This window comes from Melanotaenia boesemani, chromosome 1 (assembly GCF_017639745.1).
Source record: "Melanotaenia boesemani isolate fMelBoe1 chromosome 1, fMelBoe1.pri, whole genome shotgun sequence".
Taxonomy (NCBI): domain Eukaryota; kingdom Metazoa; phylum Chordata; class Actinopteri; order Atheriniformes; family Melanotaeniidae; genus Melanotaenia; species Melanotaenia boesemani.
Window position 1 is genome coordinate 2,611,836 of NC_055682.1, and position 27,624 is coordinate 2,639,459.

General features: G+C 43.6%; 1 protein-coding gene across 4 annotated transcripts; it reads left to right on the top strand.

Moving 5' to 3' along the window:
• Positions 1-358: 358 nt before the first annotated feature.
• On the top strand, positions 359-25,449 carry LOC121644505 (tetraspanin-18-like). 4 transcript variants are annotated; one of them, XM_041992493.1, is made up of 9 exons: positions 359-484; positions 10,213-10,487; positions 18,932-19,009; positions 19,958-20,152; positions 20,315-20,389; positions 21,646-21,744; positions 21,874-22,041; positions 22,307-22,390; positions 24,991-25,449. In XM_041992493.1, the coding sequence occupies exons 2-9, from the start codon at positions 10,485-10,487 to the stop codon at positions 25,036-25,038; spliced, it is 750 nt and encodes a 249-aa protein (XP_041848427.1). In that variant the 5' UTR covers positions 359-484; positions 10,213-10,484; the 3' UTR covers positions 25,039-25,449. The 4 variants fall into 4 exon arrangements, with proteins under 4 accessions (XP_041848427.1, XP_041848418.1, XP_041848437.1 ...); XM_041992484.1 differs by having other exon boundaries at positions 10,235-10,487; XM_041992503.1 differs by having other exon boundaries at positions 10,235-10,478.
• The last annotated feature ends 2,175 nt before the right edge of the window (positions 25,450-27,624 follow it).

Sequence of the window (27,624 nt, forward strand, 5' to 3'; positions counted from 1 at the left end):
TTTCAGTTTTTTCTAGGGGTACCATCATTTTTGTCCAGGCCTGTTTCATGAGTTTGTTTGTTTTTTTTTTGTTTTTTTTTTTAATAATTCTGTTGAAGTATGGTTGAAAAGCAATGTCTGACTTTCACTGGTTAGATTTCATAAAATTTTTATTTATTATTAATTTTGTCAGATTCAAGTTATTTCTGTGACCATTGTGAGTTTTTCTTTTATTAACCGAATTTTTGTCCACGTGTGTAGATAGACCGACAGTTATCGGACGACTCGAACCAACTCCTTTTCCGGTTGTGCTTTTATTATGAAAGGCCAAGCGGAAGTAGGTGCGTGACACCTGTATATAAATAAATGTGATGTTTTCAGCGGCTCGTTGTCGTCGGTGAGACCGAGAGAGGAGCGCCGGGTTCCCGCTGACTGAGCTGCTGGTCGTCAGACGTTTCAGGTTGTGTTTTCAATGCAGAAACGACGCGTTTAGACCGGAAACCCGGTGAGTTTTTAACGGTTCAAATCCGCGTTTATTACCTGAGGAGGAGTGTTGGTCAGAGGCGAAGAAGTAAATAATTAATTTAACTGACATGTGGCCGCCAGTACTTCACAGGTTTCCTGAAACATGTAAAATGTATTGTACTGGAGATTTGATGTTTTACAGAAACTCCCGCAGCTGCAGACATTTCATTCTCCCTGTTGGTGTAAAGATTTTTTTTTGTGTGTGTATGAAGTCATTAAATTTATAGTAGAATTAATATTTTTCTCAATAGTTTGCTGTTAAACATGAACGGGCAGAGATAGAATATGGTTTTATTGATTATATTTAACTTGATGTTAAACAGATTTAACTGATTAAATATAAAAAATCTATTCTATCTTTGTTTAACATGTGTTGAATGCATTTATTGACTCAGAGACACATTTCAGGTGTAGAGATTACAGGGAAAACGCAGATTTGACTGTAAACTAACCTGTAAACATGTTACTGTTGTTATCAGTGAGTTTGCTCAGTTTCATGATGCTCCATGTCAGCCTCCTGTGTTTTTTGTAAACAGATGTTGCACTCTGTGTGTGTTCAGACAGGAGGTGAGTCATTTATCCAATAATATGATTATTAGTGTTAGATATTTCTTATTGATCCAGGTTTTTCTGCTCGGCTGAAAGACGAGTCGAGCTCGTTCCTCTCAGAGAGGCTGTTTTTCTTTAAACTCATTTAAAACAACAAATGGATAAAAGATGAGGCCAGACCGCTCCGTGCAGACCAGAACCGAGATGATTACCAGTCGGGTGGTGGTGATGATGAGGAGGAGAAGAAGTAGAGCTCAGAGGATGTGCTGCATCACACAGTGATGTCATTTAGCTGGTACTGAACATGTTGACACGCCGACCCGGGTCTGCAGCACCACAGAGTTCCCACCTGGTCTAATGACAGGATTCTGAGCCGGTTCTGGTTCCGGTTTATTGGACGTTAAAGAAAGTTCTGAATGTAGAAACCCAGCTGTAGATGCTGTTCTGCAGACCTTGGTAGGAACCAGTGCTTAGCTGACCTCTTGTTGCCTTTCCATCATCTCCTCTGACCTCTGACACCAACCAGGCATCCTGGTCCAGACAACTGCTGCTCGCTGGATATTTTCTCCTCTTCAGAAACATTCTCTGGAAACACTGGAGATGGCTGTGTGTGGAACTGCAGCAGCTTTTGATCACAGAGGAACTAAATAAATTAAAGAAAATGGTTTGGAGATAAATTGTCTTTGAATTTGAATAAAACTAAATTTCAGTTTGGGAATAATTGGAGAAATTTAGAAGTAAAATGAATCATGGAGCGTTGCTATTATGGGGAAACCAGACATAATTAATAAGAAAAAAACTTCATATTGAACAATAATCTCACAATACATGAGTCACTGTGGGGTGTGGGGAAATGCATGCAGAAGTAATACACAAGCAATAAAAACATGCAGAAAAAGGGCTGCGGGTTGATCAGTTATGCAGGACATAGAGATACACAGACATCAACTCTTAGAAATCCAAGCTCTGAAATCTATTAGTTTAAAAGAGGGTACAAAATGCAAATTTTAAATAAATAAAAGCTTGAAGAACATCAGTTTATGTAAATATTTTTTAAAGTATTTATTTAATTCAGTCAATACAAGATGCATTTAAAACACTTGAATATAAAAGAGCAGAAAGAAAGAAATCTTATGTAATCTGCTCTCACACAGATAAATAAATTTGATTACAAGTTTATTAGTTTATTTAACTAAAAACAGCAGCAGGTCTGCATGTTGCTGATTTCCAACAGTTACTTCGTATACTCATACTGCCCTTGTTCTTGACTTGTTCCTGAGTCTGTTTAGCTCCACCAGGGTTGATCTGAGATAAAGGGTTTAATAATAACGCTCACACATGGCAGAGCTGCAGAACCAGGAATTCATGGAACCACAACTACTCATTCGGTCATGGTGAGGAATTAACCCTGAGCCTCTAAAGACCTGGATGGAAACTAGAAGCACTGAGAACGCAGACCTCCACCAGGACATTTTAACTTTCTCTTCTTTTTTTTCCCCACGTTACTAGTGGCCAGTGATTGTGGCCATTAGTATTTTTGAGTTAGAAGCTCTAATGGCAAAATCCATTGGTGTGAGTTTGAGGGAAAGAGACCAAATCTGAGCACAGAGTTTTGAAAGGAAGAACAATATATTTGAAAGTAAGAGGGGACTTTCTGAGTGTGAGAGAAGAGTTTTGAGAGAGATTTTTGAGCATGAAAACCAGAAATCTTGTTCTCAAAGCAAACAATTATGCTCTTGATTAAAGATAGGAAAATACCCCCATACACATTTTATATCAAAATCAGCAGGTGCACGTCGGGATGCTTCTCCGCAGCTGAGAATCTAAAGCAGTTTAGTTTTTAAAGGCTGAATTAATTAAAAATCCTACTTTAAACTCAGCATAAATGTAAATGTGATGAAATTCAGTGTTTGTTTTAAGGAAGAGGAGAAGCAGGGAAAGTCTCTCGCTGGGGGGGATCAGCCTTCAGGGCCGGGGACTCACCATCTGCTCTTTAACTCAGTTTCCCTGAATCTAATCTGGTTAAAACCGGAGAACCTCTGAAGGGCCAGCAGGTCATCAGAGTTATTAGTCTGGGGGGAGAGGGGGTGTGAAAGTGAGGTAATTTAATCAACACAGAAACTATTACGACCCTTTCTTCCTTCCGTCTGTCAAACCAAGTCTTTAACTCCCGACCTACAGAGGCTTCGTTAACACAGAAACTTCATTCAGATCCTGAGATGTTGAAACACAAACAGATAGTATACTTCCAGAGAAGTCAGCTCAGTGGAGAGAACGAGATCAGGCGATTAACAGCTACGCCCTGCCAGTGATCAGACACCCAGCTGGGATAATAAGCTGGCCAAAGGAGGAAGTTCAGACCACAGATGTTAAAACACAGAAGCTGTTCACCATGCATGGAGGTTCCACCCCAGATCCAGGGTCCAGAGGCTCTACGCTAAGCACAACGAGGGAGGCCGAGGACTAGGGAGCATCAGGGCCACGATCCAGGATGAAACATCAAAACTCCATGAACACATCAGGAAGATGCTCCAAGGGATGAAGCACTGAGTGTCTCAGGCAATGGAACCTGGAGGAGAATGAAATGGAGGAACCATCATGGAGGACAAGCCCTGCATGGGATGTACCACCAATAGAGAGCTGAAGTGGTGGAGATGAACAAGTCCTACCGATGGCTAGAGAGGGCTGGACTGAAGGACAGCACAGAGGTGGTAACCATGGCAGCATAGGAGCAAGCCTTGGGTACCAGGGCAATGGAGGTCCAGATCCACCACACCAGGCAGGTTCCCAGATCCACCACACCAGATAGGACCACAGATGCAGGCTGTGCAAAGAGGCACTTGGAACCAAGGTGGTGGCTGTAGCTCAGGAGGAAGAGCAGTCGTCTTTCGACTGGAAGGTAGGCGGATCGAATCCAGGCTTCCACTGACTACATGCCGAAGTGTCCTTGGGCAAGACGCTTAACCCCACGTTGCCTCCCGATGTGCCTATGTGTGAATGTGTGTGTGTGAATGGGTGAATGTGATAAGTAGTGTAAAGCGCTTTGAGTGATCAAACTGGCTGGAAAAGCGCTGTATAAGTACAAGTCCATTTACCATCCAGCACCTCACAGAGGGTGAGAGATACTGGCAGGCATAGAATACATGGATACTGGAGACCCCTAGGTCACAATGAGAAACATCTCCCATGGTGGTGGAGAATGAGAGGACCAAGATCCTGTTGGACTTCCAGATACAGACCCACAACATGGTGGAGGCCAACCAACCGGACATTGTGATCATGGACAAGCAGCAAAGGAAAGCCGTAGTGATGGATGTAGCCATCACCCACGATGGAAATATCAAGAAAAAGGAACACGAGAACCTGGAGAAAGCCTGGAAGGTGAAGGCAACAGTGTTACCAGTGGTCATTAGAGCACTGGGGGCCGCGTTCCCCACCCTGGAGAAGTGGCTCCACCAGATACCTGGAGAACCATCAGACATCTCCATCCAGAAGAGATCAGCCCTAGGAACAGCTAAGATACTTGAGGACCCTCAAGCTCCCAGGACTCTGGTAGGGGACCTGAGCTGGAGATGAACAACCACCCAGCCTACGCAGCCAGGGGAGATGGGAGGTTGTTTTTTTTACGCAGAATAATCTTAAATAATAAAAATGAATAAATTTAATCACAATTAACCAAATTAAAGAAGAGAACATTTGTGCTGATGAGATAAAACTAACAGTATGTATGTAAAATGATAACAAATGAACAATATTCTTTTATACAATAAGAATATAAAATAAATTAAAGAAGCAAATATTTGTGCTGATGGGAAAATAAATGCTATTGATCCTGATTGGGAAATTTGCCTCTGCGCTTTACCCATTTGTGGATTACTAGCAGCTGGGGGTTAAAGGCCCTACTCAGGGGCCCACACTATAGATGGCATTTATGGCTGTGTGAAGGGAGCTGGATTTTGAGGAGTCGTTCCTTTCAAAGAGCCATTCAAAAGACTGGCTCGTTCTTATAATATCTTACAATTTCACAATATATACAAACAATCAAAATATGTACCTATATGAAATCTACTATATAAGAGTAAAGAAATTATAGAAAAAAATATAGATTTAAATTTAAACCTGAGCAGTCAGTGCAAATTGTAGTAAATGTTTTGGACAGAACTCACAGAATTTGTTTCCGAACAACTCTCTGCCCATCGATGCTTCACATGAATGGAGCGTGTTGGACATCAGACTTCTATGATGTCACATGTGATGAAGGCAGTGTGGAAAATTTGTATATAAAAAGGATGGATCATAAATGAACGGCTCACAGCTGTGACTCTGTTCCCATCATTAATTTAAAAGAGCCATTCAAAAGAATTGATTCGTTCATGAACGTCACATTTCTAGCCCACAGAGATCCATCTTTGTTGGGGAGGCTGAGGAATTTAACCTGGGTCCTCCAGACCGAAACCCACATCTGTAACCACTAGACTGGAATGCTGTTGGTAGAGTGAACTGGTTGGTGGAGGAATCACAGGGATTTGAACAATAGATTCAGTCACTTTCTGTCACCGGTGACGTCGTTGGATTAAAGTTATGACGTGTAATCAGTTTACACGTCAGTACGTTCATGACTTTATGCTGTTGTAAGCAGAAGGTTGAGTCTGTGGTAAATCCACAATGATCCATGATAACAGCATTATTTATCACATTTCACCATAAAAACATCACCATCACTACTATGTTGCTAAGACACCTCTATTTAGACCTGGACATGATGATGAAGCCACTTCCTGTCAGACTTTCCACCAATCAGAGAGCTTAGATTGACGGTAACGTCCAATCAGGAGCAGCCAAAGATCAACCAGTGAGCAGAAAGTTCTATGTGTGTGTGAAAAGAAGAAAATAATGCTCCTCTATGGCTGGAATAAAGCCAAGAAGACGTTTCTGATGCACGGTGGCGCCACAAAGCAGCTGAGCTGGAGTTGGTTTAGTGAGGATAGCAGGTAAATAGTAGCAGGAATAACTGGAAATGAGGAAAAAGTGGAAACATGGAAATAGTTTCTGTTTTGTGTTTGTTTCAATAACAATATTTTTTCTCCTGAAAGCCAAAACTTGAGAGAACGATGAGATGAGAAAAGGTTTGGTCACTGTTGGTCTGTGTGTTATTTCTACAAAGTTCTGTTAGTAATAAATTCTGCTTTCTTCTTCTGGTCGACCTTTATGCTGCTTTATCTATTCATTCATTCATTTTACATCATTTTACCTCCTAATCTGACAGCTGAGAAACATCATGTCTGATGCTGACTGGGATGAAAAGATTTACATTTAAACAGTAAAACCAGGTGGAGCAAAAATAGCAAAAAGTAAAAAAAAGACAAAAATGTTATTTTTGTAAGGGCAAATCGGTGTAACAGGCTGGTTCTGGTCCAGATGTCTCAGGCCTTTTATCAGAGCTTTGACCCCCACGGCTCCTCCGGTCCTTTTGTCGGGCTGCAGCGATCCACAAATAGAGCTGCACATGAAAGGAAGCGACAGATGGACCGGCGGTTCCCCCGTCATGGCTCCTGTGGACGTCCCCCAGAGATGACCCGAGCCCTCAGGATGTGGAGGTGTTGAAAAATGAGAGCAGACAGCGAGAATCAAACAGAAGCATGAGACAGGTTCCTCCCAACATTCCCATTAATATCTCATGTTCCTGTAGGAGGACGTAGAGGAAGAAGCGCTGAAGCAGAAAATTCATTTTACATCCTGGTTTTTACACCAAGAAGAACCAACAGATTACCCTGATTTGGAGCCCTGGCTCTGCCAGAGAAACAAGGAATATGTGTGAAGTGATGAGGAAACAGCCAAATTTCATTCAGATGTTTTTATGTTTCTGTTAATTTATGAAGGAGAGAAGTTCAAAATATCCCATGAAAAGTTTTTGTTTCAGGTGAAATGAAAAACATGTTCAAGCCAGATTTTGACTAAATGATGTACAACCTTTAAAAATGTAAAAGCAGCAGATGGAACCTCCACGTTTTAGATAGAAAATTTGTCAGTTTGTTGCTGATTCTAAAATAATAGTTTGATTCTAAAAGACAGGAGTTGGAATTTAGAAATCACCAGGTACCATCACATGCAGCATTATTATATAAAAAGTACAGTCCTTTTTCCCCCAAAGTAAAGAAGTTTTTCTGGGAACTTTTCTTTGTGGATAAAATTCTACAATCCCAACTCCAAAAAAGTCAAGTCTGTGTAAAATGTAAAAAATAAAACAGAATCTCATCAACTCATATTTTATTCCCAGTAGAAGATAAACAACATGTCAGAGGATGAAACTGAGACGTTCCAGGGTGATGTTCAGCACGGTGTAAAAAGTAGTTCCAGGGTGATGTTCAGCATGGTGTAAAAAGTAGTTCCAGGGTGATGTTCAGCACGGTGTAAAAGGTAGTTCCAGGGTGATGTTCGGCACGGTGTAAAAAGTAGTTCCAGGGTGATGTTCAGCTTGGTGTAAAAAGTAGTTCCAGGGTGGTGTTCAGCATGGTGTAAAAAGTAGTTCCAGGGTGATGTTCAGCATGGTGTAAAAAGTAGTTCCAGGGTGGTGTTCAGCGTGGTGTAAAAAGTAGTTCCAGGGTGATGTTCAGCACGGTGTAAAAAGTAGTTCCAGGGTGATGTTCAGCATGGTGTAAAAAGTAGTTCCAGGGTGATGTTCAGCATGGTGTAAAAAGTAGTTCCAGGGTGGTGTTCAGCTTGGTGTAAAAAGTAGTTCCAGGGTGATGTTCAGCATGGTGTAAAAAGTAGTTCCAGGGTGGTGTTCAGCATGGTTTAAAAAGTAGTTCCAGGGTGATGTTCAGCTTGGTGTAAAAAGTAGTTCCAGGGTGATGTACAGCATGGTGTAAAAAGTAGTTCCATGGTGATGTACAGCATGGTGTAAAAAGTAGTTCCAGGGTGGTGCTCAGCATGGTGGAAAAAGTAGTTCCAGGGTGATGCTCAGCACGGTGTAAAAAGTAGTTCCAGGGTGATGTTCAGCATGGTGTAAAAAGTAGTTCCAGGGTGGTGTTCAGCGTGGTGTAAAAAGTAGTTCCAGGGTGATGTTCAGCACGGTGTAAAAAGTAGTTCCAGGGTGATGTTCAGCTTGGTGTAAAAAGTAGTTCCAGGGTGATGTTCAGCATGGTGTAAAAAGTAGTTCCAGGGTGGTGTTCAGCATGGTTTAAAAAGTAGTTCCAGGGTGATGTTCAGCATGGTGTAAAAAGTAGTTCCAGGGTGGTGCTCAGCATGGTGTAAAAAGTAGTTCCAGGGTGATGCTCAGCACGGTGTAAAAAGTAGTTCCAGGGTGGTGTTCAGCATGGTGTAAAAAGTAGTTCCAGGGTGGTGTTCAGCATGGTGTAGCATCTCTTCTTCTAACATGTCTGGAAACGTCTGGGAAGTGAGGAGACCAGTTGCTGGAGTTTTAGGAGAGGGATGTTGTCCCAATCTGGTCTGATGCAGGATTCTAGCTGGTCAACAGTCCTGGACCTTGGTTGCTGGATTTCTGCTTCCATGATGCTCCAGATGTTGTGTACTGGTGAAAGGTCTGGACTGCAGGCAGGCCAGTTCAGCAGCCGGACTCTTCTCCTGTGAAGCCATGCTGCTGTGATGGATGCAGGATGTGGTTCAGCATCGTCTTGCTGAAATCAGCAACCGATGCAGGTTGCTGTTTTGTTTTGGTTTTTGTTTTCTTCTCATTAAAACAAAGAAGAAGATTGTGTATTTCTGGGGGAACAGGAGGAAACTACTACCTCCATCCTGGGTGAAGAGGGGTGTGTTCAGGTCCTGTTTATAACAGAAGGCGAATCTTACCAAGATCTTGGCAATGTTACGGAGAGCAGGACAAAGTTTTATTGGATGATTATTGGTTAAATGAGGGAGAGAAAGTGAAATGTGAATCTCTGATGAGGGTTTTCAGATGTGTGTTCGGCCTCTCAGCCAGGAGCTGAGCCCGCCACCTGCCCATGTGTCAAACTGAAAACTCAACGAAAGCTTCGTCTGAACAGACGTGTCAGTCCAGTTTGTTCACTTTAATTGTGCTGCAGGCCCGTCAGTGTGATGGTGTGTCATCAGCAGATTTTCACGCTGCTCTCATCTGTCACGACTTTCTTTTTTTCTCTGTTTTCCTTCTTTTTTAAACAAATAGTTTCAAACCACGTTGTAGAAAAACAACAGAAGCGTGAGTCAGGATGAATCACGGCCGAGCGTCCTGCAGTAACTCCACGGCATCAACTTCCATCAGGACTTCATCCCTGTTTGAATGTGGTGGTTGCCATGGAAACAGTCACACATTAAGTAGTGGCAGCATGAACTCATCTGCGCTTCGGTCCTCAAAGAGCTGTCAAATGTTTCTTCTCCTGTCCTAAGAGCTGGAAAAATCCAGTAGAGAGCCATCAGGACCCGCCTCATCAGGCCCGGATCCATCAGGACCTGTCTCATCAGGACCCGTCTCATCAGGACCGGCTCCATCAGGACCAGCTTCTTCAGGACCGTCTCCATCCGGACCTGTCTCATCAAGACCCATCGTATTAGGACCAGTTCCACCAGGACTCATTCATTAGAACCGGTTCCATCAGGACCCATCTTATCAGGACCCATCTTATCAGGACCAGCTCCATCAGGATCCATTTTATCAGGACATTTCCGTCCTGGTTCTGGTTCTGGTTCTGTCGTTCCTTAGTTCTGCTCTGAAACGGCGGAATGTTTAGATCTCAGGAAAAGTCTTTATTGTGGATGAACGTTAGCTTCTGTGTGAAGAGGAAACCTGCTGACATAAATAATTATTTACACACTCCGATCCTGATCAGTCCAAGACCAACACGATCGTCTGGGGGTCCTTGGGAGCCAGACCTACGGGGTCGTTGCCATGGTGATCGAAGAATCTAAACTTAATAAGAAAAACTTTGCGTTTGTCTGAACAAGTGTCACAAAGTGTTTAAATTAGCAGCAGAAAGTCAGAAAAATTAAGTTTAACTTGTTTTAGAGGGAAAAAAGATCCTGAGGGTTCATCCTGTAAGAAGCAGAAATGTCGGTACCGGATTTCCAGGTTTTCCAGGTTTATGGGATGAGTGTGAAATTTAATCTGTTGATGTGGAATCTGGTGATTCAGGATTTTACAGAATCGTTAGTGGACCCTGTCGCAGGCTGTTTCTTCATGTCCAGCTTCTCCGTCTGTCCTCTGCAGCTGGTGTGAAACATCTGGAGGGAGGAGGCGTGAAACATCTGGAGGGAGGAGACGGGAAACATCTGGAGGGAGGAGGCGTGAAACATCTGGAGGGAGGAGACGGGAAACATCTGGAGGGAGGAGGCGTGAAACATCTGGAGGGAGGAGGCGTGAAACATCTGGAGGGAGGAGGCGTGAAACATCTGGAGGGGGAGGCTTCAGGCTGCCGCTGTCCCTTCCGGAGCAACACGGGAGCCATTAACAGGTACAGATGGTATGAAGCCTCCTGCTGCTCCTCACTGACGTTTGCTTCAGTTTGCAGCCGTAGTTTGGTCAGAACATCTTTGTTTAGTTTTTATCTTTTTTAGTAATATAATTATTTTTTTTTTTTTTTTTTTAAGTTAAAATTCATTATGAATTAAATAAAAAAAGGAACATCAGCATAACTGAAATGAACTCTCGAGGTCTTCTGTTTCAGATTAGCTGCAAACTCCTTTTTTTCTTAAATTTATTTTATTTCTTTTCATCAGACTGATTCTTTTTTCTTATTCATTTGCTTTTACAAGAAAATGTTTCCTTGTTTTGTTTTATCTCCTTTAGGAAAGACTTTGGGGGGAATAGGAGAAAATAATCTTTATTATTTCTATTATTATTCAAGTGCTGCTCGTCATTCTTATCTAGATAAAAATGAGCTCAGGAGGATGCTCAGGAGCAGCCGGGGATACGGTTCTGTCACAGTTCAGACATGCAGACAATTATCTAAACGTTAATAATGAATGAAAACATGCAAGTTTTATGAAGAGGAGCGTCTGTTTGTCGGCAATAATTCCTGCAACATAAACCAACGTGTCTGAGTGGTTCTGAGCTACGAATGAAGCCTCCGAGGTTCAGCTTTAATATTTGGATGTGATGTGTTTACTGCGAGCAGACGGAGGCCAAACAGATACAAACAGTGGTCACAGAACTGGTTCTGATCCAATTAGAAGGTTGAGTCCAGCTCGCTGACTGTGGGGGAACCTTCTGGAGTTTTTCTGATCGGACCTGCTGAAGCATGCAGCTCACACTGTGGCAGATGGTGAGCTCGACTGTTCGTTCTCATCACTCTGCTCCCCAACTTCCATCTTTAATGCTGGCTTCAAAGCAAACGTCTCTCCTCTGACTTCTAGCTAACAGCCTGGAAAACCAGAAACAGCAGCGCCAACGAAACTCCGACATGTTTGCAGGTCCAACTCTTGTAGTGGTTTTAGTGCGCCTTGAATAATTCACTTCTCTGAATGTTACGCTCTATTTTAGGGTTGGGCTTGTCCCTATGCGCTCACACGATTACATCACTTTCACCTCGGCTCAACCGTCTCCGAGTTCCCGAACGTTTGGAGGATTAATTCCCGTTAACCTCCTTCTGTCCTCTCTGACTTCACTGTGAACGGGACCTTCGGTCTGAAGAATGATGAGATCCCAGAGAGAGAAACTACCAACTAACAGCTCAGAGGGAATGAGAGAAAAGGGATGGAGATGAATCTTTGCTCTCATTGGACAGTCATGCTACTGGAGAACTCTGCATCATTAAAATATGCATTAATAATAACATTTAGTTAGTAATAACATAACAGCTAAGCAGGTCAGGTAGGTCACCCTGAACCTCCTCTTTTAATGCTCCTCCATGGAGGACCAACCATTTTTCATCTCCCTCTCCTCCTGCTCTCATCCTCCGTCTCCTCCTCCTCCCTCTCCTCCTGCTCTCCTCCTCCGTCTCCTCCTCCTCCCTCTCCTCCTTCTCCCTCTCCTCCTCCTTCTCCTCCTTCTCCCTCTCCTCCTGCTCTCCTCCTCCCTCTCCTCTTTCTCCCTCTCCTCCTGCTCTCCTTCTCTCTCTCCTCCTGCTCTCCTCCTCCGTCTCCTCCTTCTCTCTCTCCTCCTGCTCTCCTCCTCCCTCTCCTCTTTCTCCCTCTCCTCCTGCTCTCCTTCTCCCTCTCCTCTTTCTCCCTCTCCTCCTGCTCTCCTCTTCCGTCTCCTCCTTCTCCCTCTCCTCCTGCTCTCCTTCTCCCTCTCCTCCTGCTGTCATCCTCCCTCTCCTCCTTCTCCCTCTCCTCCTGCTCTCCTCCTCCCTCTCCTCCTTCTCCCTCTCCTCCTGCTCTCCTTCTCCCTCTCCTCCTGCTCTCCTCCTCCGTCTCCTCCTGCTCTCCTCCTCCGTCTCCTCCTGGAAATAAAAATCCATATTTTCAGCAGCATTTTGACTTTGTAACGTCGAACAGAAACTTTCACATCAAGGTTGGAGATGAGGCTGAATGTGCAGCACTCTTCAGTTAGTTAACCTCCATCCTCCTCCTCCTCCTCCTCCTCTTCATCTCCCTGCACACACCTCCTCCACCTTCGTGGTCGTGTTTTCTTCTCCCACCTGCTCTTACTCAGCCAGCACTCAGTCTGCGGCCTTTTCAGAAGCAAAGTGTAAGAAACGGATAATTTGCCATCTCCCCCGCGGCTTTCTTTGCTCCTGAAGCGTGGACCAGCTAACGGAGTGGTGGTGATGGTCCTCCCACTGAGACTCGCTTTGTTCAGCTTTCCTCCAACATCTGTTTTCACTCACAAAACCAGAAAAGCTGTGAGATGTTTAATCTGCTGAAGTAGAGAATAAAACCAGTTACTTCTCTATATTCTGCAGGTTTTTCAACAAACTAAAGAGAAAATACAGATTTATACCCCAAAAAAGGCTGAGAACCACCGAAAAGAAATATTTTCTAGTGTTTTCATTATATTTAATGTATGAAAAGCAAGATAAATAGTGACTTGTAGTAAATTATCTTTTAATTGCAAGAATTTTTCAAATCAGCAGCATCCAAAAATGTTCCTCCTGCTTGTTTAATCCAGTTTTTAAGTCTGGTTGTGAGTCGCATGACTGAAATGTTTTTATGTTTTTATGTTGAAAGTGCTTTACAGAATACAAGAAGCATAGACAGCTAAACAGAACCAGATCCAGATCTGGACTCTAAATAAAAACTAGTCCATGCAGCAGAGAACAGGTGGGTCTTTAACCTGGATCTAAATAAACTGAGTGTTTCAGCTGATCTGAGGCTTTCTGGGAGTTTGTTCCAGACATGTGGAGCATAGAAGCTGAATGCAGCTTCTCCGGGTCTGGTTCTGACTCTGGAACTGATAAGAAACTGTATCCAGATGACCTGAGGGTTCTGGTAGGTTCATACTGGGTCAAGAGGTCTCTGATGTATATTGGTCCTAAACCATTCAGAGCTTTATAGACCAGCAGCAGAACTTTAAAGTCTATCCTCTGATGAACAGGCAGCCAGTGTAAAGACCTCAGAGCTGGACAGATGTGGTCCACTTTCTTGGTCTTAGTGAGGACTGGAGCAGCAGAGTTCTGGATCAGCTGCAGGTGTCTGACTGATGTTTTAGGTAGACCTGTAAAAACTCTGTTACAATAATCAAGCCGACTAAAGATGGAAGCTGGACTAGTTTTTCCAGGTCCTGCTGAGACATCACATCTTTTACCCTTGATATGTTCTTAAGGTGATAGTAGGCTGATTTTGTAATTCCCGTAATGTGTTTCTCAAAGTTTAGGTCTGAGTCCATCAGTATACCCAGATTTCTGGCCTGGTTGGTGGTTTTTAGGTGTATAGACTGAAGCTCTGTGGTGACACTTAATCGTTTCTCTTTGGCTTCAAAGACCATCACCTCAGTTTTGTTTTTGTTTAACTGAAGAAAGTTCATACACATCCAGTCATTAATCTCCTCAATACATTTACCAAGAGCCTGTACGGGGCCTCGGTCTCCTGGTGACATTGTAATATATATCTGTGTGTCATCTGCATTGCTATGGTAACTAATTTTGTTTTTCTTTATAATCTGTGCCAGTGGGAGCATGTAGATGTTAAACAGAAGAGGCCCCAGGATGGAACCTTGGGGAACTCCACATGTAATTCTTGTCTGCTCAGATGTAAAGTTACCTATTGACACAAAGTACTTTCTATTCTCTAAATAAGATTTAAACCAGTGTAGTGCCAGAGAGGCCCACCCAGTTCTTCAGTCGTTTAAGTAATATATTGTGGTCGACTGTATCAAATGCAGCACTGAGGTCCAGTAAGACTAAGACTGGCATTTTTGCATCATCTGTATTCAAACATATGTTATTAATGACTTTGGTCAGAGCATCTCGGTGCGGTGGTGATGTCTAAAACCTGACTGGAAGACATCGTAGCAGTTGTTTTGTCTTAAAAAGTCATTTAGTTGATGAAAAACGGCTTTTTCGATTATCTTAGAAAAGGAAGATCTGAGATCGGCCTGTAGTTGCTCATTTGTGTCTAGATTGTCTCTTTTTAACAGAGGCTTGATTACAGCTGCATTCAGAAAGTTCTGGGAAGACACCAGAAATTAAAGATAAGTTCACAATCTGTAACAGATCTGGCTCCAGAGTCTTTGAGACCTTTTTGAAGAAACCTGTGGGCAGGATGTCCAAGCAGCAAGAGGAGAAGTTCAGCTGACATAAGATGTCACCCAGATCTTTGCTGTTAATGGGATTAAGGAGTAGAGATCCATCCAATCCATTATTTGTGTGTCAATTAGTTGATTAAAATGTCTTATTTATAACATTTAAAGAAAATTTAAAACTGCTGAGAAGACTATAAAAGATAAAATCATTGACCATTAAAACTTCTGTCATTTTTGCCATTTTATTTTATATAAACCAGTCTGTAGCAGCTTTTAATCCCAGTATAAACCAGTCTGTAGCAGCTTTTAATCCCAGTATAAACCAGTGTGTAGCAGCTTTTAATCCCAGTATAAACCAGTCTGTAGCAGCATTTAATCCCAGTATAAACCAGTGTGTAGCAGCTTTTAATCCCAGTATAAACCAGTGTGTAGCAGCTTTTAATCCCAGTATAAACCAGTGTGTAGCAGCTTTTAATCCCAGTATAAACCAGTGTGTAGCAGCTTTTAATCCCAGTATAAACCAGTGTGTAGCAGCTTTTAATCCCAGTATAAACCAGTGTGTAACAGCTTTTAATCCCAGTATAAACCAGTGTGTAGCAGCTGTCAGACTGGGAGGTAAAATGATGTAAAATGAATGTATGAATAGATGTAGCAGCATAAAGGTCGACCAGAAGAAGAAAGCAGAATTTATTACTAACAGAACTTTGTAGAAATAACACACAGATCAACAGTGACCAAACCTTTTCTCATCTCATCGTTCTCTCAAGTCTTGGCTTTCAGGAGAAAAAATATTGTAATTGAAACAAACACACAACAGAAACTATTTCCATGTTTCCACTTTTTCCTCATTTCCAGTTATTCCTGCTACTATTTACCTGCTATCCTCACTAAACCAACTCCAGCTCAGCTGCTTTGTGGCGCCACCGTGCATCAGAAACGTCTTCTTGGCTTTATTCCAGCCATAGAGGAGCATTATTTTTCTTCTTTTCACACACACATAGAACTTTCTGCTCACTGGTTGATCTTTGGCTGCTCCTGATTGGACGTTACCGTCAATCTAAGCTCTCTGATTGGTGGAAAGTCTGACAGGAAGTGGCTTCATCATCATGCCCAGGTTTGGCCTGATAGAAATCCCTGGAGTTCACCTAAATGGTAGCTACTCATCACAATTTACCCCACAGAGCTACACACTACCGTTGATGATAGATGAATGCTGAAGATAGACCTCGGGGGTGCTGGAGAGTTTTAAGGGTTACGGCTTGTATTTGGACATAACAAGCTGGAGTTAATAGTCATTATCTATTGATATGTTCATTTTTGATGATTTTGGCCTCATAACCTGACAGCTGAAGCTGTCCTGAAACATCGTGTCTGCATGCTGACGCTCCAGCTGCAGGAGGACCAAAAATGATCTGGAGCTTTAAAGGTTAATGAAGCTGCGACAGCATCATCACTATGAGCCGAATCCAGAACATGAAATAACAGGAAATTAGAGAAACACTGAGCTCAAGTTCTTCTTCCTCTTCACATCCAAGGTGAAGCTCCATTTGTGTTTTCGACTCGTGGATCAGATGCTGTTCTGGTTCTGGCTTCTTAAACATGGTGGAACAGAGTTGTGCTTGGAAGAGGCTCTTTACTCCGGACCAGCAGGAGACGGTTCTGGTGTAGCACCAGTTAAAGAGAAATGGTTTGTAGTTAATGTTTCTGCAACGTGAAGCAGAGAAGATGGTTTTTGTGTCCTCTCGCTTCTTCTGAGGTCTTTTTGTTTGCTGGTTAGAGCTTTATCATCCTGAGCTTTAGGAAATGAGTTGCAACACAGATCCAGTTGCATTTAGAGGAAATGATGAATGAAGATGTTTCTCAGGTCCGTAAGACTCGGTGTGTGGTCTCAGATTGTGTTTTTATTTTCTCTTCATCACCTCTCTGTATGTGAGAGCTGATGAAGATGAGCAGCGATCAGCGCATGGAAGATGTCCAGCATCAGAAATGCTTCCAAAGCAAACAGAAAGCAGCAGCAGTGAAGGCTGACAGGTGGTGAGTTAGCTTCTTCTGGTAAACACCAGCAGGACCAGTTGGTCCCTTTCACGCCCCCGCTGATGGCTCCGCTTACACCAGCATGTCCTCCTCAGCAGCAGCCAGCGTCCCTCCATGTGTCCGCTGTCCCACAGGGACGGCCTGAGTCATGTCCTGCACGACTCGGTCCAGATCCACGTCAGACAGACTGAAGTCTCAGACCTCCGTCATCTCTGTTAACAAGCAGGAAAACAAGAAACATGTCCAGAAAGTTTATCTGGTCTGGGCAGCTTCTACACCTGGTCCTTTTCTGTTTTTAAAACTAGTTTAGAACTCACTTTTGATTTGTACACTTTTATTATGAATTTCAATATGCTTTTATTCATTTTTGTCTTTTATCTTTTTTTGCTTTATTGCTATTAACTTTAAGTTTTGGTTCTTTTTCCTCTTATACAGTGCACTAGAGACTCATGAGAACAAGAGCATGAACATGCAGGTCCGAGGTAAAGACAATGGTGGATAGTTTTGAAGACCGTCTCTCGGATCTTGTCCACAGCTACCAGCATCTGTATGATTTTCCTTCCCGTTGCACAGTGATAAACACTCGTGCCTTAACAGTTGGTAACAGTAGATTGAACTTTTCACTATTTCAGTCCAAGTGCTGTGTACTCCCCCTAGTGGTATTACGCTCTTCTGCCTCATCGTGATTCTGTGGTTTGCAGCAAGTATTTACACAAACGTAGCGGAACGTTGACGTGTACGTTAGCCTTGACAGCAAGTGTATGCCATTTAACCCATTAGTGACTGACCCAAGAAACTGGACAGAAAATTCACATTTTTTTAATCTTTAGTGTGCTTTTTTGTGGGGGAGCCTTTTAACAAAATGTAAAAAAATAATTAACAAAAAAAATTTGCATATATGTACTGCTAATTAGTGTGTCATACGTCAGAAAAGCGTAGTGCAAAAGGTGTCCACCAGGGTGCAGAAGACAATTATCATATTATATAAAACAGGGTTTTGAGCAAAGTTTTTACCATAAAGTGATGCAAATGTCTCAGAAAGGTATGAATCAGATGTGACACATCAGGCGTTAAAGAGTTAATGATGTTCCAGATCGACTGATTAACATTTTTTTATTTATTTTTAATGCAGTTTTCAAGATGTATTATAATTTTATTTGATTTTTTTTCATTTGGTTTTACTCTGACTCATTTTAAGTTTTATTTTGTTATTTTTTTTTTTTTTTAGGACTCCATCATGTCACCATCACATCTCCATCATGTCTCCATCACATCTCCATCATGTCCCCATCATGTCTCCATCACGTCTCCATCATGTCCCCATCATGTCTCCATCACGTCTCCATCATGTCCCCATCATGTCTCCATCATGTCCTCATCATATCCCCATCATGTCCCTGTCATGTCCCCATCACGTCTCCATCATGTCCTCATCATATCCCCATCATGTCCCTGTCATGTCCCCATCACGTCTCCATCATGTCCTCATCATATCCCCATCATGTCCCCATCATGTCTCCATCATGTCCCCATCACGTCTCCATCATGTCCCCATCACGTCGCTATCATGTCCCCATCACGTCTCCAACATGTCCTCATCATATCCCCATCATGTCCCCATCATGTCCCCATCATGTCTCCATCATGTCCCCATCACGTCTCCATCATGTCCCCATCATGTCTCCATCACGTCTCCATCATGTCCCCATCACGTCTCCTTCATACCCCCATCATGTCCTCATCATATCCCCATCATGTCCCTGTCATGTCCCCATCACGTCTCCATCATGTCCTCATCATATCCCCATCATGTCCCCATCATGTCCCCATCATGTCTCCATCATGTCCCCATCACGTCTCCATCATGTCCCCATCACGTCGCTATCATGTCCCCATCACGTCTCCATCATGTCCCCATCACGTCTCCATCATGTCCCCATCACGTCTCCATCATGTCCCCATCACGTCGCTATCATGTCCCCATCACGTCTCCATCATGTCCCCATCACGTCGCTATCATGTCCCCATCATTTCTCCATCATGTCCCCATCACGTCTCCATCATGTCCCCATCACGTCGCTATCATGTCCCCATCACGTCTCCATCATGTCCCCATCATGTCCCCATCACATCATAGATTTAGATATTAAAAGCTCTAGCTTATAAATCAGGAATTTTTACTGTGTAAATGTTTGACTGCCGGCTGTTTTGATGTGTTTTGTTTACCCGTTTTTCTGTGTGTGTGTTCAGGGGGAGGTTTCAGCCATGGAGGGCGACTGCCTCAGCTGCATGAAGTACCTGATGTTCATCTTCAACTTCTTTATCTTTGTGAGTTTCAATACTACTCTGTTTAAGATTCAGGAGTGTTCCTGTGAGTTTTTGATGTAATCTTTGATTGAAGGGTTTTCCATCAAAACAACAGAAAGTAAATGAGTTTCTGTCGGTGGGCATCAGAAGCAGCATCTGAAGGCTGAATCATTAATGATGCTGTTTCTTTTATCTTTGGCTGCAGAGCAAATCCATAACTGCTAACCTACTAACTAGTTTCAGTCGCTGCATAATAAATAGGAGGGGGATGGGTCTTTGGTGGTGGTGGTTAGTTTTGATATGTCAAAGATTATTAATGAAACTGATTTGATTTCATTCATATTTTTATGTAGTATCATTTACTCCCTTTGGGGACCTTTGAAGCCAAAAATATCCATGCACAAAAAGCTGCTATAAAATCATCAAATATGATGGTTTCAAATTGATCTACTGCACTTTAAGAGCCTGTAGCGGTGCGGAAGGACAGGGAACTGTCTACTCTCTGATTGGATACTTTGATTTGTCACCATCCAATCAGATAGATGTAAAAACACAGGGACAAAATTCAGAGTCTCGCACGCCGTTTTGTGCTTCGCATCTGTGGACAGGATGTTTGCAAAAGAACTTCAATTATTTTCCACAAATACAAATCTCTTTTACACTCATGCAGATCCTTTTCTGCACATTCCCAAAGTTAAATTTTTTGGGCAGATTGTTTTTTGTTTTTTTTGCAGGATGACAAACATGATTTAAAAGTAAGAACTGAAATTATTTGCAACCATTTATTCAAGCTGCAGAATCTTTACATTGAGCTCATACGTCAGCCTTCAGGATGCTGATGAGTTGAACGTGTCAGAACTGTTCGGTGTTTCTGATGCTGACACAGTTTAATTTTTCCAGACGTCATCACGGCTTTCAGGTCCTGCTTCTTTTCCAGCTAACCTCCTCCATCTTCATCCTCTCTCTCAGCTGGGTGGCTCCTTCCTGCTGGGGGTCGGGGTTTGGGTGCTGGTGGACCCGATGGGCTTTAGGGAGATTGTGGCGGTCAACCCCCTGCTCTTCACCGGGGTCTACGTCATCCTGGCCATGGGGGGCATGCTGTTCCTGCTGGGCTTCCTGGGATGCTGCGGAGCCATCCGGGAGAACAAATGTCTGCTGCTGTTTGTGAGTCGGTTAATATGCATGTAAAATAACCAGATTTAGGATTTAGTAGCTAAGTAAGAAACCCAGCTGACAGATCTCGCTCTATTGGCTTGGATGCAAGACTGTCAGACACGGTTAGATGGATGCTGTGCATCAGAGTGACGAGGATGTGTTTTCTCTCAGTTCTTCATGCTCATCCTCTTCATCTTCCTGGCGGAGCTGGCTGCTGCCATTCTGGCTTTTCTCTTCAGAGAACATGTGAGTAAACCGGATCTGGATCAGTTTCTGATTGGTCGCCGTTCTGAGAGAAACCACACCTGGTCTCTTCTCTGACATTTTTCATGACTCCAACTCTTCTTTAGTGGATGTCGTGGTGTGTCTGCATCCTCATTCTCATCTTAGCTCCTCCCACCACAGGTTTCACAGTTGGTTCTGGAAGTGGTTATAGACTGGTTCTGGATTTATTTTTAGACTGTTTTTATACTAGTTTTGTATGGGGGTACTTCCTTATCTTTAATCAAGAGCTTACTTGTTTGATCTGTGAGAAATTTCTTGTTTTCACGCTCAAATATTATCTGGCTCAAAAAGTCCCATCTTCCTATCAAAAATCTGTGTAGGTTAATTCTATAGTACCATAAAAGCAGAATATTTATGTAGCAATTTATGATTTCTTTAGCTTTAAACTTGGCATGCTGTACGTTTGAATAGGTACAGTTAGTTTTTAAATGAGTACTTTTACTGTGAGATAGCTGTGTTTTTTTCACTGTAAAACACTCACGTGCATACATTAAAAGAAAGGCATAAAACTTAGTGCTTACTAGAGATTGCTGGTCTGGGTTATCCGTACGCGTTTACTGATGATCCCAGTTAAGTACTGATTTACAAGAATTTATAAGAAGGTGGGGACTACTTTTCTCTATTTATCTAGTATTTTATTGGCTGGAGGAGGTTTGACAGACAGCTCATTCAGCAACCTGAGAGAGGAAAAACATCCAGGAGCAGAAGTTGTGAGAGCAGAGGAGATTTGAACCTGCAGCCCTAAACTGAGAAGAGGAGCAGAGTTTTAAAGGGGAGACAAATTATTTAAGAGCAAGAAGAGACTTTTAGAGTGTGAGAGCACTTTTGAGAGGGAGAAATATGATATTTGAGTGTGAAAACAAGAAATCTTTCTCTCAAATCAAACAATTACACTGTGGATTAAAGAGGGAAACGTCCTCGTAGTTTTTAATGAAGCTTTAGGCTAGAGATTTACTACTTTTAGCCTGGTGTTATACGGTTTAGACGTGGTTATAGACTGGTTTCACACTTGGTTTTGGAGCATTTCTGACTGTAAACTGGAACAGACCCAGTGATATTCTGGTGGACTGTCTTCCTGTGTCACGTTTGAGGGTCAGAGTCTGGGTCCGGGTCAGTGTCGTATGGTGTCCGATCTTAGTGAAGCCTTGGTTCAGCTTGGATTGGGTGGATTTCTGGTTTTGGTGGATCTGACCTTCATCATGTGTCTGTCATCACAGCTGACCCGAGAATATTTCACCAGGGAGCTGAAGCGTCACTATCAAGGTCGAAACAACACTGATGTCTTCACCACCACCTGGAACGCCATCATGACCACGGTGAGACATCTGCAGTATGATCGGCTGACGTTCGGCTGACGTTCGGCTGACGTTCGGCTGACGTTCGGCTGACGATTCTGTCCTCACTCACAGCGTTTATGTCTGTTTGCGTCCCGTCTGTCTGAACAGTTCGATTGCTGCGGCGTCAGCGGACCTGAAGACTTCGATGAGAGTCTTTTCAGGCTCCTGAATCCTGTTAAGATGGTCCCTGAGTCCTGTTGCCAGAGGAGCGGTTACCTCGGCGACAGCGGTGTGGAGCAGTGTGTGAGCGGCGGCGTGACCTTCAGACACAACAAGGTACAAAAATTCATCAGATTGTTTTTATTTTTCGTTCCATAAGCATCTCTGAGTTACAAAAGAAACGTTGGTCTACGTGTTGATCAGAAAACACATAAATGTAGAAATATTATTGTCTTGTGTCCCAATTTACTTACTTAACTTACTTACTTAATTTACTTACTGTATTTTATTTTATTTTATTTTATTTTTTTGATTGGCTTTGAAGTTTAGATTTGTCTTTTACTTTGTTGGGTTTTCTGCCTTTTAATCATCTTCCATGCAGGGCTGTTACTCAGCAATGGTTGAATACTTTGAGAACTACATCTACGCTGCAGGAGCTCTGGCCATCGTGGTGCTCACCATCGAGGTGAAACTTTCCATCTTTCTTTGTTGTTGGCTTTTTTTTGAATGTAGACCACGGATCTGTTCCAGAAAGCAGGTTATGTAGAAACTCAGTATGTTAACCATGAGTTGAGGGAAACTCATGTTACCATGGTGACTGACTGAAATAAACCTCGCTGCTGGCGGGTTCACTATCAGATATGCATATATACTGTATATACAGGTGAAACAACAAAATCTTCCACAAAACTTAATTTATTTCAGTAATTCAACTTAAAAAGGGAAACTAACATATTATATAGACTCATTATATACAGAGTCACATTTTTCCAGCATAATTTTGATCATCATGGTTTATAGTTTATAAAAAAAATTATAACCTCAGAAAATTAGAATATTACATAAAATCAATAAAAAAGGAAACTGAATCCAGAAATGTGGCCATCTGAAGAGTCTAGTCCTGCATATGAACCAGGTCTCGGTCTAGTCCTGCATATGAACCCGGGTCTCGGTCTAGTCCTGCATATGAACCCGGGTCTCGGTCTAGTCCTGCATATGAACCCGGGTCTCGGTCTAGTCCTGCATATGAACCCGGGTCTCGGTCTAGTCCTGCATATGAACCAGGTCTCGGTCTAGTCCTGCATATGAACCCAGGTCTCGGTCTAGTCCTGCATATGAACCCGGATCTCGGTCTAGTCCTGCATATGATCCCAGGTCTCGGTCTAGTCCTGCATATGAACACGGGTGTCGGTCTAGTCCTGCATATGAACCCAGTTCTCGGTCTAGTCCTGCATATGAACCCGGGTCTCGGTCTAGTCCTGCATATGAACCCGGGTCTCGTTCTAGTCCTGCATATGAACCCGGGTCTCGTTCTAGTCCTGCATATGAACCCGGGTCTCGTTCTAGTCCTGCATATGAACCCGGGTCTCGGTCTAGTCCTGCATATGATCCCAGGTCTCGGTCTAGTCCTGCATATGAACCCAGGTCTCGATCTAGTCCTTCTTCATGGACTCCTGCCTCCATGTGGCGTGGATGTTACCAGCCTGTGGTCCTGCTGGGTGGAATGAAGACCAGGATGCTTCAGTCCTTCAGCTCTTCTGCATCGCTCCGTCTCATGTGTCTCATCTTCCTTTTGGAAAGGCTCCACAGGTTTTCTACGGGGTTCAGGTCTGGAGAGTCTGCTGGCCAGTCCAGCCCAGTAATCCTTGGTCCTTGAACCAGGTTCTGGTTCTTGTGGCAGTGTGGGCAGGGCAAAATAAAGTCTGCATCTCTGCAAAGGAAGAATGAAGAGCTTTAAAGGCTCCTGGTAGACGCTGCGTGGACTCTGGACTTCATAAAGCCCAGTGGACCAGAACCCGATGTCATGGCTCCCACATCACCACCCACTGTGGAAACTTCACGCTGCACTTTAAGAGTCTTGGATTGTTGCCTCTCCAGTCTTCCTCCAGACTCTGGGACCTGGATTTCCACATCAGATGCAGGAATTGCTCATCAGAAAAGACTCTTTGGACCACTTCTCAGCAGACCAGGTCCTGCTTTCTTTAGTCCAGGTGAGATGCTGCTGACGTTGTGTTGTGTTCAGGAGCGGCTGGACTAGAGAACTACGACATGTGAAGTCCAGGTCCAGGATCCATCTGTGTGGTGTCTCTGGAAGCTCTAACTCCAGCCTCAGTCCAGTCCTGGTGAAGCTCCCCCACATTTCTGATTGGCCTTTTCCTGACCGTCCTCTCCAGCTGCTTCATCCTGCTGCTTGTTCCAGCTTCTCCTTCCACTCAGCTTCTTCTTGATGAGCTTTGATGCAGCACTTTGTGTCACGGTCTGCGGTGGAGGTGAGGACCCAAGTGCAGGCAGCCAGAGCAGGAGGCAGAATCGGTGCAGATGAAAGGTTTATTTTCCAAGACTCGAGACAGGGAACCACACAAGACAGGGAAAATCCAAACAACATAAACCACATATGACCACATAAGAGGATCTGACAAGGAATGACTGAAAACCAGGGACATATATACACGGAGGGAGTAATGGGGAACAGGTGAAGTGGATGAGTAATCAGACCAGATGTTCTAACGAGGCAGAAACAAAAACCACAGAGCACACAAGGAAAAAACTAACAAAAACCAAAAACCCAAACCATGATCTCATAACAGAAACTAATGACAAAAACCAGAACCACAACCCAAAAGTACAACCAGAAAAAGACGAACATCACCCCCACACAGCCCATGATCGTGACACTTTGAGAGCATCCAGCTCAAACGGTCAGGTCAGCAACCTTCCCCGTGATGGTGGATTCTACTGAAACAGACTGAGACCATTTAAATGCTCAGGACTCCGTCACAGGTGTTTGGATGAATTAGCTGGTTAGAGTGGCACCTAGAGGCTACAACGTTGTCACTATATTCTAACTTTCTGAGATGTTGATTTTTGGGTTTTCATGTAAGCCATAATCATCAAAATTATAACAAATAAATGCTTCAAATGCCTTGTTTCCCTTTTTAAGTTGAATTACTGAAATAAATTAGGTTTTGCTCAATATTCTAATTTTTTGAGTTTCACCTGTATATCCCAGATCAGTTCATGATGCATAAAAATCCTTCCTGATCTCGTGTCTCGTTCCTCCTGCAGCTCTTCGCCATGGTGTTCGCCATGTGTTTATTCAGAGGCATCCAGTGACTCCTCCTCCTCAGCAGAGCAGACTGTAACATATGAACGGGTGTGTACAGTGTTGGTTTCTGTGCGTTGTTGGTTTTGTGGTCGTTTCGTACATCAGCAGGACGTTGAAGCTCCTGCTTCAGACACTAAAACACACAGGAAGTTCCTGTTCTGCACCGTGGATGGACTCAAAGCTGCTTCAGTCCAGAAAAACGCCATCACACCCCACGATGTCACCACCCGTCTGAATCCAGGGTTCAGTCAAAGACACAAAAACATGGACACGATGGGAATCACGCAGGACAATGTATTAGTTATTTATTTCTGCCTGCAGAGTTTCCCTTCATGTGTTTGGCTGTGTTCGCATGCATGTTGGTCAGTCTGCTGTAGAGATTCAGACTCACACAAAAGTCAAAAATCCTGCAGCTTTATGAAAATATTTTTTTTAATTAATATTTATTGATTTTAACAAAATGCAACAACACAAAAACCCCCCCCACAGCACATCAGTGAATCAGCAGCAATAGAGAAGAAATCAAGACACTACAAATAAATAATTATCTGACAAATAAAACAAACGAACAGCAGCAGCAACAACAAGAAAAGTGTATATAATGATAAAGACAGCACGGTCACCCACTCACGTCAGTTGCCTCTTTGGAGAAATTGTAACACAGGGTCTCATGTCTGGTCAAACATGCGGAGTCGCTCATCATTATAAAACCTTAATTTTTCAAAATGCAGCATGTTGAAGAAAAGACATTTTAATTTAATACTTTTAAATGTTTGAGACCTTTGACCTCAGAAACCAGAAGATGTTCTGATGAGCGTACAACAGGTAGCTGGAGCTGTGGAGCTCAGTGTGACCCTGCAAACATCCTGACACCATCTGATTTAAAAACAAAATATGACAAAAACACTTTAAAAAGTTCAAAATCAAGAATCTGTTGTTGCAGTTTAACATTTCTCCATCAGTGGTCTGGTCAGAGCTGAAATAATCTCAGTGCTCCTCACATATCTGCCCTGGTGGTCAAGAGTCTGAACTGATAACAACTAAGAAACATCTAAAACCTGCAGGACTACAGCCCTCGAGGTGCTAAGTCAGGGGTGTCAAACTCCGGTCCTCGAGTACCTGAGTAAAATCAAATGGCTCCAACAGCTTGTTGTCAGCTTCTTCACAATAATCCATTAATTTCAGTCAGGTGTGTTAGATCAGGGAAACGATAAAAACCTGCAGGACACCGGCGCTCGAGGACCGGAGTTTGACACCCCTGTGCTAAGTTGAATAGCCCCACATTAGCTTTGTAGCACAGAGCTGCATCACTGTTGTTAAAGGAGATATTGTTCCCCATGGAAGAGTTTTCCTCTCGTAGGTTCACCAAAAATCGATGCAAACATTTCAGTAAAACATCAGAAAACTGAGTCAACTCTTGAAAAAAGGGCAGAATCCATTCACCATCCTCTTCATCAGGTCCACCTTCAAGTTTTGGGTAGTCCTCTTCGTCTGGTCCACCATCTGGCTCCAGGTCGTCCTCTTCGTCGGGTCCACCGTCTAGCTCCAGGTCGTCCTCTTTGTCTGGTCCACCATCTAGCTTCAGGTTGTCCTCTTCATCGGGTCAACCGTCTAGCTCCAGGTCGTCCTCTTCATCAGGTCCACCTTCAAGTTCTGGGTAGTCCTCTTCGTCTGGTCCACCATCTGGCTCCAGGTCGTCCTCTTCGTCGGGTCCACCGTCTAGCTCCAGGTCGTCCTCTTTGTCTGGTCCACCATCTAGCTTCAGGTTGTCCTCTTCATCGGGTCAACCGTCTAGCTCCAGGTCGTCCTCTTCGTCTGGTCCACCATCTAGCTTCAGGTCGTCCTCTTTGTCTGGTCCACCATCTAGCTTCAGGTTGTCCTCTTCATCGGGTCAACCGTCTAGCTCCAGGTCGTCCTCTTTGTCTGGTCCACCATCTAGCTTCAGGTTGTCCTCTTTGTCTGGTCCACCATCTAGCTTCAGGTTGTCCTCTTCGTCGGGTCCACCGTCTAGCTCCAGGTCGTCCTCTTTGTCTGGTCCACCATCTAGCTTCAGGTTGTCCTCTTCGTCGGGTCCACCGTCTAGCTCCAGGTCGTCCTCTTTGTCTGGTCCACCATCTAGCTTTCAGGTTGTCCTCTTCATCAGGTCCACCTTCAAGTTCTGGGTAGTCCTCTTCGTCTGGTCCACCATCTGGCTCCAGGTCGTCCTCTTCGTCCGGTCCACCGTCTAGCTCCAGGTCGTCCTCTTTGTCTGGTCCACCATCTAGCTTCAGGTTGTCCTCTTCATCGGGTCAACCGTCTAGCTCCAGGTCGTCCTCTTCATCAGGTCCACCTTCAAGTTCTGGGTAGTCCTCTTCGTCTGGTCCACCATCTGGCTCCAGGTCGTCCTCTTCGTCGGGTCCACCGTCTAGCTCCAGGTCGTCCTCTTTGTCTGGTCCACCATCTAGCTTCAGGTTGTCCTCTTCATCGGGTCAACCGTCTAGCTCCAGGTCGTCCTCTTCGTCTGGTCCACCATCTAGCTTCAGGTCGTCCTCTTTGTCTGGTCCACCATCTAGCTTCAGGTTGTCCTCTTCATCGGGTCAACCGTCTAGCTCCAG

What these genes read in the sequence shown, in the direction of transcription:
- LOC121644505 (XM_041992493.1), top strand. An exon ending in CTTTTCTCTTCAGAGAACAT is followed by an intron (nt 20,390 to 21,645) that starts GTGAGTAAACCG and finishes CTGTCATCACAG; the next exon opens with CTGACCCGAGAATATTTCAC. An exon ending in GGAACGCCATCATGACCACG is followed by an intron (nt 21,745 to 21,873) that starts GTGAGACATCTG and finishes CTGTCTGAACAG; the next exon opens with TTCGATTGCTGCGGCGTCAG.